Source organism: Canis lupus, chromosome 23, assembly GCF_003254725.2.
Source record: "Canis lupus dingo isolate Sandy chromosome 23, ASM325472v2, whole genome shotgun sequence".
In the NCBI taxonomy this organism is placed as follows: Eukaryota; Metazoa; Chordata; class Mammalia; order Carnivora; family Canidae; genus Canis; species Canis lupus.
In genome coordinates this window covers 10807482-10823336 of record NC_064265.1, presented here as the reverse complement: position 1 = coordinate 10823336, position 15855 = coordinate 10807482, and the positions used below count along the sequence as shown (strand labels likewise).

General features: G+C 38.2%; 1 protein-coding gene across 6 annotated transcripts in view; it reads left to right on the top strand.

The window, feature by feature from the left end:
* ULK4 (unc-51 like kinase 4) overlaps positions 1–15855 on the top strand; it is a 593349-nt gene that overhangs the window by 425426 nt on the left and 152068 nt on the right. For all 6 annotated transcript variants that reach the window (XM_049099948.1, XM_049099952.1, XM_049099949.1 and 3 more), the window contains one exon: positions 55–153. In XM_049099948.1, the coding sequence (XP_048955905.1) occupies positions 55–153 (99 nt within the window). The remainder of the gene's footprint in view (positions 1–54; positions 154–15855) is intronic.

Sequence of the window (15855 nt, the reverse complement as noted above, 5' to 3'; positions counted from 1 at the left end):
ATGGCCAAACTGACTAATCTCCAACACCCCTCCCTTTTCTTCTCCCTGCTCAAGGCCCAGAAGTCTGGTTCAGGAGGGGACACTCAGGCTGCGGAGGACCTGCTGCTGCTGAGCAAACCTCTGACAGACCTCATCAGCCTGCTCATTCCTCTGGTAAGAGCTCACCTGTCTGTGCATCCTTCAGAACATTGCTGAGGTGAAAGTCATTTTACTTGAATTTCATGATGCCTTGAATTTCTCTGCCACTTTAGTTCTTTCCAAGCTAGAACCAAAAGAAATTTCAGAAGATTATTTGACCCAGAAATACTAAATTTCTACGTTATTTTATTTTATTTTATTTTAATTTTTTAAAAAGATTTTATTTATTTATTCATGAGAAAGGCAGAGACCTAGGTGGAGGGAGAAGCAGGCTCCCTGTGGGGAGCCGAATGCAAAATTTGATCCCAGGACCTGGGAATCACAACTTTAGCCAAAGGCAGACACTCAACCACTAAGCCACTAGAGGCATCCCTAAATTTCTACTTTATTTTAAAACTAGATGGCTTATCACTCGTTTCAATAGGCAGGCATTTAAGGCAGATTCTCAAATCCATCTTAATGGGTGGTAGAAAATTTAAGAAATAAATTCCAAGAAGGAAGAAGAAATCATTATGGAGACCAGTTCTCTCTCACAAAGATATTTTTAGAGTTGAACTTGGCATATAGGACTCCTGAGGAATGCAGAAGCATGCACGTCGACCTAGGACATACTCCCCTAAATCTCTACAGAGATAGTAAATAGGATGACACAAGACCACCAAATATATGGAAAGAGCTTAGCAGAAACTTGGAATTTGGACCAACTAAACAATTTGACCCAAACTTGAAGAGGACCCAGTCCCTAGACTCATGACTCCTACAGAGCAGCCAGTCAGAGGGCAGGTTGTTGAAATTCCATGAAGACTCCTGAAAACCTCTCCAGATTCGGGGATCCAAGGGCTGAGAGTCCCTATAACCCCCTGGGAACTCAGGTCTGGTAGCTTTCAGTCTTGACAGAGATAGTTCCTCAGTTCTGTCAAAGCTACTAGGATTTGTCTTTTTCTGCTCTGTGGCTTTCAAAGGAAGGCAAATGCAGTTTGGATGAATAATTCCTTCGACTTAATTGTATTTAGCAAATAAAGGTTTGGTTCAATGGGGTAAGGAGAAAAAGAGAGGAAAAAAATCCATCAATTCTGGGTTATTTTAAATAATGGCATATGCAGAGTAGAGCACCCACAAAAAAAGTGGCAGTGAGTTCACAGTGAAGTGAGGGAACATCCTGCAACCTGAGGGAACATCCCCAAGCCCCAGAGTGGAAGGATATTTGGTGTAAAATATCTTTTGAATGAAACTACATGGAAAATAGAACATGGGCGCTCTAGTTCAGAGTGTGGAGGCTGAACCCAGAAAGGCTAAGGGCAGAAAACAGATGAGGCTCCAATGAACAGAAGAAAGACTAACACAAACTAGACTCTCTTATATAAGAGACTCAAAATGACATGAAATTAAAAAAATATATATGCATATATATATATATAAACTGATACAATATATGAAACATTGGATAGTAATTATCTTTATAGAGAAAAATATTTAAAAAGACAAATGAAGAAGATATATCTTGAGAAAGACAGATGAAGAGGCACCTGTGTGGCTCAGTCTGTTGAGCTTCTGACTCTTGATTTCAGCTCAAGTCCTGATCTCCAAGTTGTGGGATCAGCCCTGCATTAGGCTCTGCGCTCTGCAGGGAATCTGCTGGAGATATTCTCTCTACCTCTCCCTCTGCCCCTCCAAGCATATGCTCTCTCTCTCTCTCTCTCTGTCTCTCTCTCAGTCTCTCTCTCAAATAAATAATCTTTGAAAAAATAATAAAATATAAAATTTTAAAAATTGACAAATAGGTAGTGGGCCAGAGTTAGCCCACAGGCCACAGTTTATCAACCCTTGCTCTGCATCATTATTTTTATCTACTTGGTCTGTGAAGCAATGAGAAAGAGGAGTTAAACCTCTCAATACTGCTGAGTTTTTTGAATTTCATCCTGTGTGTTTTTGGTCCTTTTGTTTATATAGTTCCATGCTCTAATATTTGACACAAAAAGGTTCACAGTTTTATCCTCCTGTGAATTTTATTCCTTATCATTGTAGAATCCTTCTCTTGGTTCTGTTAAAAGCTTTTTTTGTACATTAAACCTTACACTTACTATTAAAAATATTTAGAAAGAAAATATAGAATAAGAATACAATTAAGATCAAAGAGAAGTTTGATAATAAATCTAATTGGAATAAACTGACCTATTTAAAGAAAGCAAATCTGAGAATGTAGTAAACACCAAAACCTGGTCTATAATATATGTGTGAAAAAGAGTGTCCTTGAAGTTTTACCTAGAGTGGATTCTGCATTTGTCTGACTGTTTTTTTTTTTTTTTTTTTAAGATTTTGTTATTTAAAATAACAGAGAGAGGGGGAGAGAGAGAATGCGTGCGCATGCACAGGGAGGAGCAGAGGAGGTTGGGAGAGGGACAAGCAGGTTCCATGCTAAGCAGAGAGCCTGATGGATACAGGGCTGGCTCCCAGGAACACTCAGGTGCCCTCTGCCCCTGCACTGCCTATTTTTGTAAGTAAAGTTTTCTTTTTTTTTTTTTTTTTTTTTAATTTTTACTTATTTATGATAGTCACACAGAGAGAGAGAGAGAGAGAGGCAGAGACACAGGCAGAGGGAGAAGCGGGCTCCATGCACCGGGAGCCCGACGTGGGACTCGATCCCGGGTCTCCAGGATCGCGCCCTGGGCCAAAGGCAGGCGCTAAACCGCTGCGCCACCCAGGGATCCCTGTAAGTAAAGTTTTATTGAATACAGCCACACAGAGCATTTGTTTACATATTGTCTGTGGTTACTTTTGCTCCTTGATAAGAGTTGAGTTACAACACAGACCTTATAGTTCACAAGTCTATATTATTTACTATTTGGCTCCTCACAGAAAAAGTTTGCTGACCCCTGTATAAAGGGTATAAATATTTTAATAAGATTGAGCTAAGAGAAACAGATCCATCTCTGTACCCTGAAAACAGAAACAGTACCTTCTTTTCAGTTTTCCAGAAACATCTTTAAAAAGTTGGCCATAAAAAAATAATAATAAAAAATAAAAAAATAAAAAAATGAAAAGTTGGCCATGCAGTAGCTAAAAGGATATCAATAAATTCTGGTAAGTAGGGATTGTACAGACCACATTCTTTAACCACAATACAGTTAAACTAGAAAGAAAACTAAGAACAATAGAAGATGCACTGTTAGCAAGTACTACCCATGAGTGTAATCAAAGAATAAGTTTTCATTGTGATTATTTCAGTCTGCGCCCAATCAGAAGGCAGAAACCACACAGTGATTTAAATAGGAGAATTTTTTTTTAATAGGAGAATTTTAATATAAAACATTATTAACTATGAAAAAGAAGAGTAACCCTAAGATTTAGGAAGAACTCTGTAAGGTGCCCGAAAGCTGAACAAGAGTACTCAACGGAGGGCAGACTTGATCTGGAGCACCCCTACACTGACGCTCTGGGTCAGATCTTATTGGAGAAGTCATGACTGCAACCCGCAGGACAGTGGACAAGTTTCCTGGGTTGCCGTGGGGCCAGAGTGGGTCCACTGCCCGGGGAAAGCAGGAAACAACCCTTCAGGGTGCAAATGAATCCTAGGCAATATTGGGACAGAGTGCCACTGTTGGTGGGAGGCCCAGTATTCATGTAAAGAGGACCACAGGAAGCAAAGCTAGGCTTTGGAGTAGGGAGTCAGGTTACCAGCGTACATGGCAGGCTGGAGTGCACAGTTTCCCTTGGGGAGGGCAAGGGAACTATAATCACACGTCAGTCTAGGGCTGAGGGCTGTTGACGGACCACACTTTCTGGGCCGGTGGTTAAGTTGGATCTTCACCAGATGCTTCACATTCACACTTCTGACTGACCAAAACAGCAGGAGAGTCTCTTCTTCCTGCCCTGTGTCATCTGTGAGATTTCCCCCTAGCTCTTTGAGACAGTGAACTCTTGTTACCAGTAACTTGATCACACTTACATTCTAGTATATGGCCAGACGTCTGCCTAACTTGTGTGAGCTGTGTTGTGTATATACACATTGATCACCAGAATCATTGGTTTTAAAAATGGCTTGTGACAAGAACATTGCCATCTATCTTCTCTGGAAAAGATTAACACACATTTATCGCTGTGTATAAAGTGAAGAAAAATAGTAATAAGGCAATTTAGGACCTAAACTAGAGCACATATAGACCAAAGATAAATTTTATAGTGGTTGTTAAAAAATGTAATAGGTTACAGAATGAGGTGCTGGAATTACTTTCCCATAGGGAGAAATAAACAGACTTTCAGTTTTCATCTGACTTGGATAATTTTGGAGGTATTTCGCCTAAAGGCAGGTGGATGAACTTGTTACCTTTTGAGGTTCTTTCCAGATAATGGTCCTACAAAAGTAAACATATCCTTAAGAGAAAAGAAAATCTGTCAACCCCTAATTTATGCTCTATATTTTTACTATATGCTGTAGTAGAATCATACTAGAACATAGCCATAGTGATTCTTAGTCTGTTTTGAATGTCACCTGCTTTAGTAATCTGAGGATTCTAGACCCTCTTCCCAGAAAAATGTGGACACTTTCTTATATGCCAAGGTCTGTGCACAATTCACATTTTCAGGGGGATCTTGGAACCCTCAACTGGAACATAGTATAAGATCTGGCTAATAAAAGGTATAACCGATTGACCATGTCTCCTGAAAAAAAAATAAAGCAAAGTAATTGTTTGAATTAAATATTGTATTTAAGAAGAGGAAACGAGAAGCTAGGCTGTACATCCTACAAGTTTTATAACTAGATAACTGATTGCTCTAAGGAATTATGCTACAGCCTCCTTTTCCCTCAGTTAAAAGTAGGCATTTTCTTTTTTTTTTCTTTTTCTTTTTTTTTTTTTTTTTTGGTAGGCATTTTCAAAGTTAAAGGAGATCACTATTTTTGAAAACTTTTCTTTATTGTATGTCTGAGATGCAGTATGTAGCCTGGTCTATATGTTTCACATTAACCATGGCTTCTTGGCCATTGAGATCATGGCTCTCTGCAGTCGGGTCCGGATGGCAGCCCTCACCGAGCATCAGGATGTGAGCTCCTTCCTGTGCTAGATGAGTAGGGACCTGAGCCATCTCCAAAGCAGTTAAGGATTCTGCCAGTAGCAACATTTTAGTCTGTATCAACATGATACTTACCAATTCGTGTTTCTGACATCACTGTGCAATTTTAAAACTTGTACCCTACTAAGTATGGGGGCGGGGGGAGGTTTCTTTTTTTTTTATTTTCTAATTTCTTTCTCTCAAGAAATAACCAAGTAGATTTTTCTCTTTAAATAGTAATGGGCTTGGACTTGTCTGTTCCTTCTCTTGCATGTTGCCCTCATCATCAGTGGCCTGAAATCTAGGTGATAGTTTATAGTGATTATGGTTTATGGTGATGGAGGCCAGAGGTACTGAGTAGTCCATTTGCAAGTCAAACCCAAGAAGTTGGGCGTCTCGATAGTTCTTTACTAAGCAACTGCTCCAAGGAGTTAGTGCCCTGTTTAATAGGGATATCCCTCTCTCCAATTAACCACTGCCCACCTGCCTGCTGGGAGTTTACACTGGATGCACCATAAGCATCTCAGACGTAACAGGGTAAAAACAAACCCATAATCACCTCCTTAAAACTGTTTCTCCTCTTGTGTCCTGTGTCAGTGAATGAAATGCACTTCCCCTCAGTTGCCCAGCCAAGACTGCAGGCATCATCTTGGCCTCTCTTCCTTTGCCATCCTGCCCTATTCAGTCAAGCCACTGAAGCTCATCACATCACAACTGTCATTTCTCTTCACTCCCATGGGCAGTGTCATAAAGGCCACCACCGTCTTGTGCTTGCAGGGCCTTGGGGGCCTTCTCCTTGGGATGCCCGTTCTTGCCCTGCCCACTGTCGTCTTCACAGTGGAAGCAGCATGCTTTCTCTAAAATGCAAGACTTGTCACTCATTGGCTTAAAACCTTTCAATGATCCCCCACTCTTCATGGATAAATTTTAACTTCTAATAGGTTCTATAAACATGTATGATTTGACACTTAGTTTCTAGCTTCATCTCTTGTTTCTCTTTGCCCTAATCTGTGTTCTATATCCTCGCTTCCTTCAGTTCTTTTTTTTTTTAAAGATTTTATTAATTTATTCATGAGAGACACAGAGAGAGGGGCAGAGACACAGACAGAGGGAGAAGCAGGCTCGATGTGAGGCTCGATCCCAGGACCCCAGGATCACGCCTTTTTTTTTTTTTAAAGATTTTATTAATTTATTCATGAGAGACACAGAGAGAGGGGCAGAGACACAGACAGAGGGAGAAGCAGGCTCAATGTGAGGCTCGATCCCAGGACCCCAGGATCACGCCCTGAACCAAAGGCAGATGCTCACCCACTGAGCCTCCAGGCATCCCAGCTTCTTTCAGTTCTTTAAATGTACTTTGATTTCCCATGCCTCTGTCTAGAACATATTCCTTCTCCTTCTACTTGTCTGACTCTTCCTCAGCTTTCAGCTCTTGGCTTAGATGTCCCTTCTTTTCAGCTTTACTTTCATGATTTGATTAATATTTGCATAAGAAAAGGAGCTAATTGCTAACAAATGCAGTATGTTTTCTACCTTTCTTTAGTATAACCAAGAATAGACCTGCATCTGGTAGGGCATAGGTTCATGTACAAATTTATCCAGTGAGTTTGTCTGTACCCTTGTTGTCCTGCCCTGGCTAAGCCAGCACCTCCTAGGGAGTGGAAATGATATGGCTTACCAGCTCGTTTGCTTAAAAATTACATCATCTGGATTTCTCTCTAGAGGTTGACCTCTTCTTGGCAGGAGTTGTCCTGACCTTCACTGGGCAGCCTATATTCCTGAAATAACCCATATTGTGCCTCAGATTGACAGGAAAGGATACAAAAGGGCAGGTAGCATTGCTCAAGGACTTCTGTTTCTGGAAATTGCTATACTTGTACTAACTGCAAAATATAAAAACCCAGCCCTAGAATTCCCCACAGCAGTGGTGAGCATAAAAGCTTTTGAGCCATCAAAATATAAGCCACAGCATCATTACTTTCTCTAACAGGAGACCCCTCAGGATCCTGATGTTCAGTGTTTAGACTTGGGTAGCTGTGGGAAAGACTCCCAAAACTGCAGGTGTGTTTTCTGCCATTACTTTTTATACCTTTATCTTGAAGTGTTTGCAATATAGCAATATGGTTTTTTTAAATTAATTTATTCATTTTAGAGAGAGAGAGCAGGGGAGGGTCAGAGAGTGAGGGAGAGAGAATCCTCAAGCAGACTCCCCAGTAAGTGTGGAGCCTGACTCGGGGCTTGATCCCAGGACCCTGAGATCATGACCTGAGCTGAAATCAAGAGTCAGTCATTTAACTGACTGAGCCACCCAAGTGTCCCATGATAGGTTTTTAAATAGCATTTGGTTGTTCTCCAGATCTGCTAGTGCAAAGTTGAATAGGCAAGTGTTCACTTACGTGATGGAGTATGACTGGTGCCAGAAAGCAGCTCCTCTAGAAAATCCTTCTCACCCATGATTACCCAAACTCCCATATTCTTATTGCCCCCTTTACGGGACTTCTTTTAAATAGTAATGCTTTAATATGAAAGCATGTCACTTGTTTCACAAAACAAGACCAGGGTAACAGTACAGATCAATAGAAGAAAATGAGGAAGTAGGAGTTTGAGGGACAGAGAACTGAATATGAAACTATGAAACATGGGTCATGCCAAAATCAAAGTCTAGTTAAATAAAGAATTTTGAGGTGTACTTTATTCTCTGTTCCCAGTACACTTGCTTTGATTTAAAAAAGATTTATAATTAATGGTTGAATTTATGTGCATCACTGAGGTAAGTGAGTGTTAGTAAATGGATTCATAACCAGCTCTAAAAGTTATTAGAACCAGCTAAAAACACATCAGAATTGTGGTGTGAATTTATATTTATGCATTTCACTGATGTAACAAAAGGCAGGAAGGCAAATAATAGCCTGTGATTTTTGGGGTTCCATACTTGTTCATTTTTGAGGCAGTGTCTATAAAGAGATGACTTATAGAAAGAGATCATATAAATCACCTAGAATTGGACAGAGGAACCCAAGAGAAAAGTGGGTAAAGGACTTGAGTGGGCCATTTACAACAACAAAAGTGCAAATGTCCAATGTTAATTTTGCTGAACACATTGAAGCATGCTATGAATAACAGAAAATTAATTTTTAAAAATGTAACACAATCTTCACAGTTGGAAGCTGACTTTGGGGACAAAAAGAGGTAAATAGGGACACCTGAGTGACTGTGGTTGAGTGCCTGCCTTTGGCTCAGGTCATGATCCTGGGGTCCTGGGATCAAGTCCCACATCAGGCTCCCCACAGGAAGCCTGGGTCTCCCTCTGCCTATGTCTCTGCCTTTCTCTGTCTCTCATAAGTAAATAAAATCTTAAAAAAAAAGAGGTAAATAAAAAAATATATAGGTCTGTATCAAAAGCCTTCAAATTATTTACATCCTTTAGTGTAGCCATTCTACTTCTAGAAAATTTATGCATAGGAAATAATCAGAGAAGTACTGAATGACTTCTGTAAACATATTCTCACACCATTAAACTCTCACAGTAGCAAACACTTTGGTAATAATTTATATATTGCTCAATGGGAAATTAATTTCCATTCTTAGGGTAGAAGTCTCTATGCCATTAAATATCCTATTTCCCAAACATATTTAACAGCATGGGAAAATATTTGTAATATAAGGCTAAATAAAATATCAGAATATATATTGATTATAGAATGATGCTAATTTGAAATGTAATAAAAAGTTCAAAGTATATATCATCAAAAATTTATATGTATCCAAAATGTATATATACTTTAAATTAGCATTATTTTTATAATTCACTTTGTATTTATGATTTAGTTCATCCACAGACAGCAAAGCATATGGTTATGTTTCTTCCTTGTCTTCTAGTAATAAATCCACGTAGCATTTTACAAAAACTGATAATCAAAAGAGCGAATTGTGCAGCAAAGACAGAAGGGCAACAAAGAAGCTCAAAGCATTAATGTTGGAAGGGAAATTTGAATCTAATGTAAATGGAGTTGCAGAAGAAGCAGCAGAGTTTAGGAATGTTGACAATGATGCCACTGAAGAGGTTCTAGATATGCAGCTGGAGGAATTTAGTGGAAGTGAGATCACCTTTATAAATAAGGAATGTGGTTTTGAAGAAAAGAATGAAGTCTCAGAGGAAGCAATGCAGGCAAAAATAAAAAAAACAAAAAACTCACAACCAAATCAAAACAAAACAAACAAAGCATAAACAAAAACAAAAAACCCTTTACATTAAAGGAATTCTGGGAGGGACACCTGGGTGGCTCAGCAGTTGAGCGTCTGCCTTTGGCTCAGGGTGTGATCCTGGAGTCCCGGGATCGAGTCCCACATCAGGCTCCTGGCATGGAGCCTGCTTCTCCCTCTGCCTGTGTCTCTGCCTCTGTGTGTGTGTGTGTGTGTGTGTGTGTGTCTCATGAATAAATAAATAAAATCTTTTAAAAAATGAATTCTGGGAGATATATTCCAACAGTGAAAGCACAAAAGGATAAAATGTTGGGAGTCGAGCCAGAGTTAGAAAGGAATAAGACAGTTTCCCAAAGGCATAGGAACGATACACTCTCTGTGTAGTGAATTACATGAGGAAAAAGCAGCAAGTACTATTCAAACTACTCTCTCTTTTTTTTAATTTTTAATTTTTTCAGATAGCCGGGGGCGGGTGGGCAGTTAGCAGGAGGGGCAGAGTGTGAGGGAGAGAGAGAATCCCAAGCAGGCTCCATGTCTGTTGTAGAGCCCGAAACCAAGCATCAGACACTCAACTGACTGAGCCACCCAGGTACCCCAAACTACTCTTGTTAAGAAAACAACAAAACAAGATAAAAAATGATCTTAATTCTCAATGTTTCTAGTGTTTTGGGTTATAGCAATAAATACTAGGTTTATTGTTTATTCTCCTGCATATCAGTGTACATTTGTAATTGATATTGAGAAATGAAAAGTTTTAAAGGTCATGGAATAGTTGTAATTTCCCCATTCATTAGGATCATTTTGCATGGTTAAAGTTTGCACGGTCATTTTTATGATTGCCTGCAACTGCAGAGGGGTAGATAGGACAGGCGTATTCCACAGTGCCTGCCGTGGTAGAAGTACATGTGATTTCTGTTTTTGGAACACCCATCTGTGTATTTCAGATTTTATAAATTGAACATTTATTACTTTCATAATCGTAAAAGGTTTTAAGTCCTCATTTCTACCTTTTATAATCCCATTTTCCTCAGCAAAAAAAAATTTATAATACTAAATTTCTACCTTCTCTGTCCTTTCCCAGCTTCCTTCTACCCTCTAGTGAATGAGTGACATCCCTTTTCTGGCAGCCAACAGCTATTCTACGTTAGACTTTTTGAAAATCCCACTGCCACATCTCCCTCCACTATTCATCTCCCATCATGTCCTCTGGACAACTTTTCTTTCACTGAAATGTCTAGCAGCAATTTCAGCGGTAAACCTGCAGCCTCCTGACAACAAATTCTTGAATTACAGAGATCCAGAGTATACTCCTCAGAAAACAGACAGGATCTCCAATAGATCTTCATAAGCATCATGCATAAGGTCAAGGAACAGCTGCAAACTAGCAAATCCATCACCCAATAAAATATAGCAGATCCTGTGATAGGATTGTAGGTGCCATCAGGCCCTGTGGCGGGAACAACTAACTACATGAGTTGGGCCAAGGAGGAAGGGCTGGATGGATTTTTTTCCAATTTTTTTTTATTGTGGTAAAATATATGTAAAATTTACCATGTGAACCACTTTTTATACAGTTCACTGTTATTAAATATATTCATAATGTTGTACAACCATCACCCCTGTTCATTTCCATAAATTTTTTCATCTTGTGAAACTGCAACTCTATATCCATTCCCTTTCACCCCAACCCCTGGCAACCACCATTCTACTTCGTGTCTCTAGGATTTTGACTACCATAAGTTCTTCATATAAATGGAGTAGCACAGTATTTGTTGTTTTGTGGCTGGCTTATTTCACTTAGCATGACATCCTCAAGGTTCATCCATGTTGTAGCTTGTATCAGAATTTCTGTGCTTTTTAAGGCTAAATAATACTCTGCTGTATCTATGTACCATGTTTTGCTTATCCATTCCTCTGTCAATGATCAGTTGGGTTCCTTCTAACTTTTAGTTGTTGTGGATAATGCTGCTACGGACATAGGTGTATCTTTTTGAGACCCTGCTTTCAGTTCTTTTGAATGTATACCCAGAAATGGAATTGCTAGATCCTCTGATAATTGTTTTTAATTTTTTGAAGAACCACTCTTCTGTTTCCCACGGTAGCCATTCTATTTTACATTGCCATCAACAGTGTGCAAGGGTTCAAATTTCTTTATATCCAAACCAATAACTTGTTGTTTTCCATTTTGTTGATAGTAGGCATCCTAATGGATGTGAGGTGATATCTCATTATGGTTGTGATTTGCATTTCCCTAATTATTAGTAACATTGAACATCTTTTCATGTGTAGATTGTCACTTGCATATCTTCTTTGTAGAAGTATCCAAGTTTTTTGCCCATTTTTATTTTTTAATTTTTTTTAATTTTTTAATTTTTTTATAATGAATTCATTTTTTATTGGTGTTCAATTTACCAACATACAGAATAACACCCAGTGCTCATCCCGTCAAGTGCCCCCCTCAGTGCCCCCTCCTTAATTTCCTGGTTGACCCTTTCATCTTTTAGCAGGATGGTCCTTAACCTCCACGTGTTTGAGGTCCTTCCAAACTTCTTGTTGTGATTTAGTTCTAATTTCAAGGCATTATGGTCTGAGAATATGCAGGGGATGATCCCAATCTTTTGGTATTGGTTCAGACCCGATTTGTGACTCAGTATGTGGTCTATTCTGGAGAAAGTTCCATGTGCACTTGAGAAGAATGTGTATTCGGTTGAGTTTGGATGTAAAGTTCTGTAGATATCTGTGAAATCCATCTGGTCCAGTGTATCATTTAAAGCTCTCGTTTCTTTGGAGATGTTGTGCTTAGAAGACCTATCGAGGGTAGAAAGAGCTAGATTGAAGTCACCAAGTATAAGTGTATTATTATCTAAGTATTTCTTCACTTTGGTTATTAATTGATTTAAATATTTTTTGCCCATTTTTAGAATCTGGTTTTTTTGTTGTTGAATTTTAAAAACTCTGTATATTTTCTGGATATTGACCCATTTTAAATATGTTATTTGAAAACATTTTCTCCCATTCTGTGGGTTGCTTTTTTTAAAATTGTGTCAATAATATCTTTTGATGTACAAAATTTTCATGGCCCAATGTGCCTGTGCAAATTTTTCATTTGTTGCTTATGCCTTTGGTGTCATATTCAAGAAATTGGTGCCAAATCCAGTGTTATGAAGCTTTAATCCAGTATTTCTTCTAAGAATTTTATAGCTTTAGGTCTTATATTTAGATCTTTAATCCATTTTGATCTAATTTTTGTATATGTTAGTTCCAACTTCATTCATTTGAAAGTGGATATCAGTTTTCTCAGCACCATTTGTTGGAAAACTGTCCTTTTTTCCATGGGATGTCCTTGGCACCCTTGTGAAAATTAATTTGACCATATATATGGGAGAGTTTACTTCTGTGCTCTCTATTCTGTTTGTATGTCAGTTTTTATGCCAGGACCACAGTGACTTAATTACTGTAGTTTTATAGTAAGCTTTAAAATCAAGAAGTCTGAGTCCCCCAGTTTTGTTGTTGTTTTACAAAATTGTTTTGGCTACTTACAGTCATTTGAAATTCCATATTAATTTTTAGATGGGGTTTTCTATTTCTTGAAAAAACATAATTGGGATTTTGATAGGGATTGCACTGACTCTGTGTATTGCTTTCAGTAGTATTGTAGTATATTATATTGGTCAAATTTTGTATGTATTATATTAATGGAATTTTTGTATCTTGCATCCCAGGAACAAATCCCACTTGCTCATGGTGTATTGTACTTTTAATATGCTGCTGAATTAGGTTTGCTAGCATTTTTAAGAGGATTTTTGCATCAGTGTTTTTCAGTGATACTGATCTATAGTTTTCTTATACTGTCTTTGTCTGGCTTTAGTATCAGGATAATCCTGGCCTCTCAGAACAAGTTGGGAAATATTTTCTACCATTTTGGGGAAAAGTTTGAAAAAAGGATTAGAACTAGATGTTTTTCAATGTTTGATAGAATTCACCAGTGCAGCCACAGGACCAGGGCTTTTCTTTGTCAGGAGATTTTTGATTACTGAGTTAAACTCTCTACTAATTATAGGTATATTCATATTTTCTATTTCTTTGTGATTTAGTCTTGGTAGGTTTTATATTCCTAGGGATTTACCCATTTCATTTAGAGTATCCAATTTGTTGGCTTACAGTTGTTCAAGTACTCTCTTATAATCCTTTTTAATTCTATAGAATTGGCCATAATATTCTCATTTGTATTTTTGGTTTTAGTAATTTGAATCATCTCTTCTTTTCTCTCTATCTAGTTCAAGGTTTATCCATTTTTTAAAATATTTTATTTATTTATTCATGATAGAGAGAGAGAGAGAGAGAGAGAGAGGCAGAGACACAGGCAGAGGGAGAAGCAGGCTCCATGCCGGAGCCTGATGTGGGACTCGATCCCGGGACTCCAGGATTGCGCCCCGGGCCAAAGGCAGGTGCTAAACCGCTGAGCCACCCAGGGATCCCCAAGGTTTATCCATTTTGTTGATCTTTTCAAAGAACCAAGTTTTGGTTGGTTTCATTGATTTTTCTCTGTTTTTCTATTCTGTTTTATTTATCTTTATTCTAATGTTTTGTTTTTTAATTTCCTTCTTTTAGCTTTGGATTTAGTTTTTTTTTTTTTCTTTTTCTTTCCCCCCCAGTTCCTTGAGTTGTAGATTTAGACCATTGGTTTGAGGCCTTTCTTATTTTTTGATATAAGCATTTATAGCTATAAATTTCCCTTTTAGCATTGCTTTTGCCATGTCTCATAAATTTTGGTGTATTGTGTTTTCATTTTCCGTCATCTGTAAGTATTTTCTACCTTCCCTTATGATTTCTTTGCTCTGTTGGTTGTTTAAGAATGTGTTGTTTAATTTCTATAAATTTGTGAATGACTTAATTTTTGTATTTTCACTGATTTCTAAATTCATCTTGTTGGGCAAGATATTTTGTGTGATATCTATCATTTAAAACCTATTGAGACTTAGGACACTTCTCTTTTGTTGCTTTCAAGATTCTCTTTGTCTTTGGCCTTTGAAATTTTGAGTTTTGTGTGTCTTCATATGGGTAGGATTTTTTTTGTTTTGTTTTTTTTGGGTTTTTTTAGTTGATTTTACTTGGAGCTGATTGAACTTCTTGGATGTTTATATTCAGGTCTTTCATCAAATTTGGGAAGTTTTTAACCAATCTTTCTCCAAATATTATATCTGCCTGCCTCTCTCTCTCTCCCTCTCTCCCTCCCTCCCTCTCCTCTTTCTCAAACCTTCAAAATGTATATGTTGGCCCACTTGATGGTGTCCTACACATCTCTTAGGCTCTGTTCAGTTTTCTTCAATCTATTTCTTTCTGTTCCCTGGAATCAATAATTTTAATTTTCCTGTCTTAATGCTCACTGATTCTTTCCTCATGCTCAAGTATGCCTTTGAATCTCTCTAGTGTACTTTTCCAGTTCATTTATTTTACTTTTTAATCTCCATAATTTCTTTTTAGGTTTTTATTTTTATTTGCATTTCCATTGTGTTTGTACAGTGTTCTCTTGACTTTCTACACAGCTTTTTTTAGTACGTTAGAGCATATCCTATCCTAAAGCATAGGATAGTTGCTTTAAAGTTTTTGTCTATTACATTTACTGTTAGGTTTTTTTCAGGAACAGTTTCTGTTGATGTACTTATCTCTTTTGAATGGGCCACAATTACCTGATTACCTGTTTCTTTGCATGCCTTGATAGTAAAAAAAAAAAAAAAAGGTTGAAAACTGGACATTTGAATCTAATAGTGGTAACTCTGCAAATAAGATTTTCCCACTATCCCTAGGGTTTGCTAATTTTTTTCTTGTTTGGTTAATTTATGTTTTTGATTGCTGTAGATTGTCTTTGTGCTGAGGACCAGTCTGCCAAATGTAAGGTCTTTCCAGGTCTTTTCTAAGTGTGTGCCTTTCCCTGGGCATGTGGTGGTTACATGTGGTTACTTTTTAATTTTCCTAGTATATGTTACTGCTTTTCAACATCTGGTTCCCCAAAGAGGAAAAATAGTAGGGTGAGGGGAAAGGATGATGTCTCTTTAAATCTGCAAGTCACTGTATCCAGAGGGGGTGTGACTTTCAACAATGAGGTGCAAGAAGAGTGGCTGGCTGCCTTTTTGTCTGCACCTGTAATCAGAAGCAGCAATCAGTACCTAAAGAACTTATTCCTGATATTTGGAGGACTGAGTCTTTTTGGTCTATCTTAGTTCCTGTAAGCTTTGTGTAAGCTGCCCCCCAAACACAGGAATAGCTGCCTGTCATGGGGCTTGGGGTAGGGAATGGGCAACTACTACTGTCCTAAGAGCAGAAATTGACCAAAATTAACCTGTTTACTGTTAAATCTTCTCCTAGAAGTTGTAAGCCTTCAGTAGGTTCCACAATTCCTAGGAAGTTCCACCAGGCAGATTCTGCCCCTGCAATTGTTGTCCAGGTGGAAAGATAGGTTCCCCA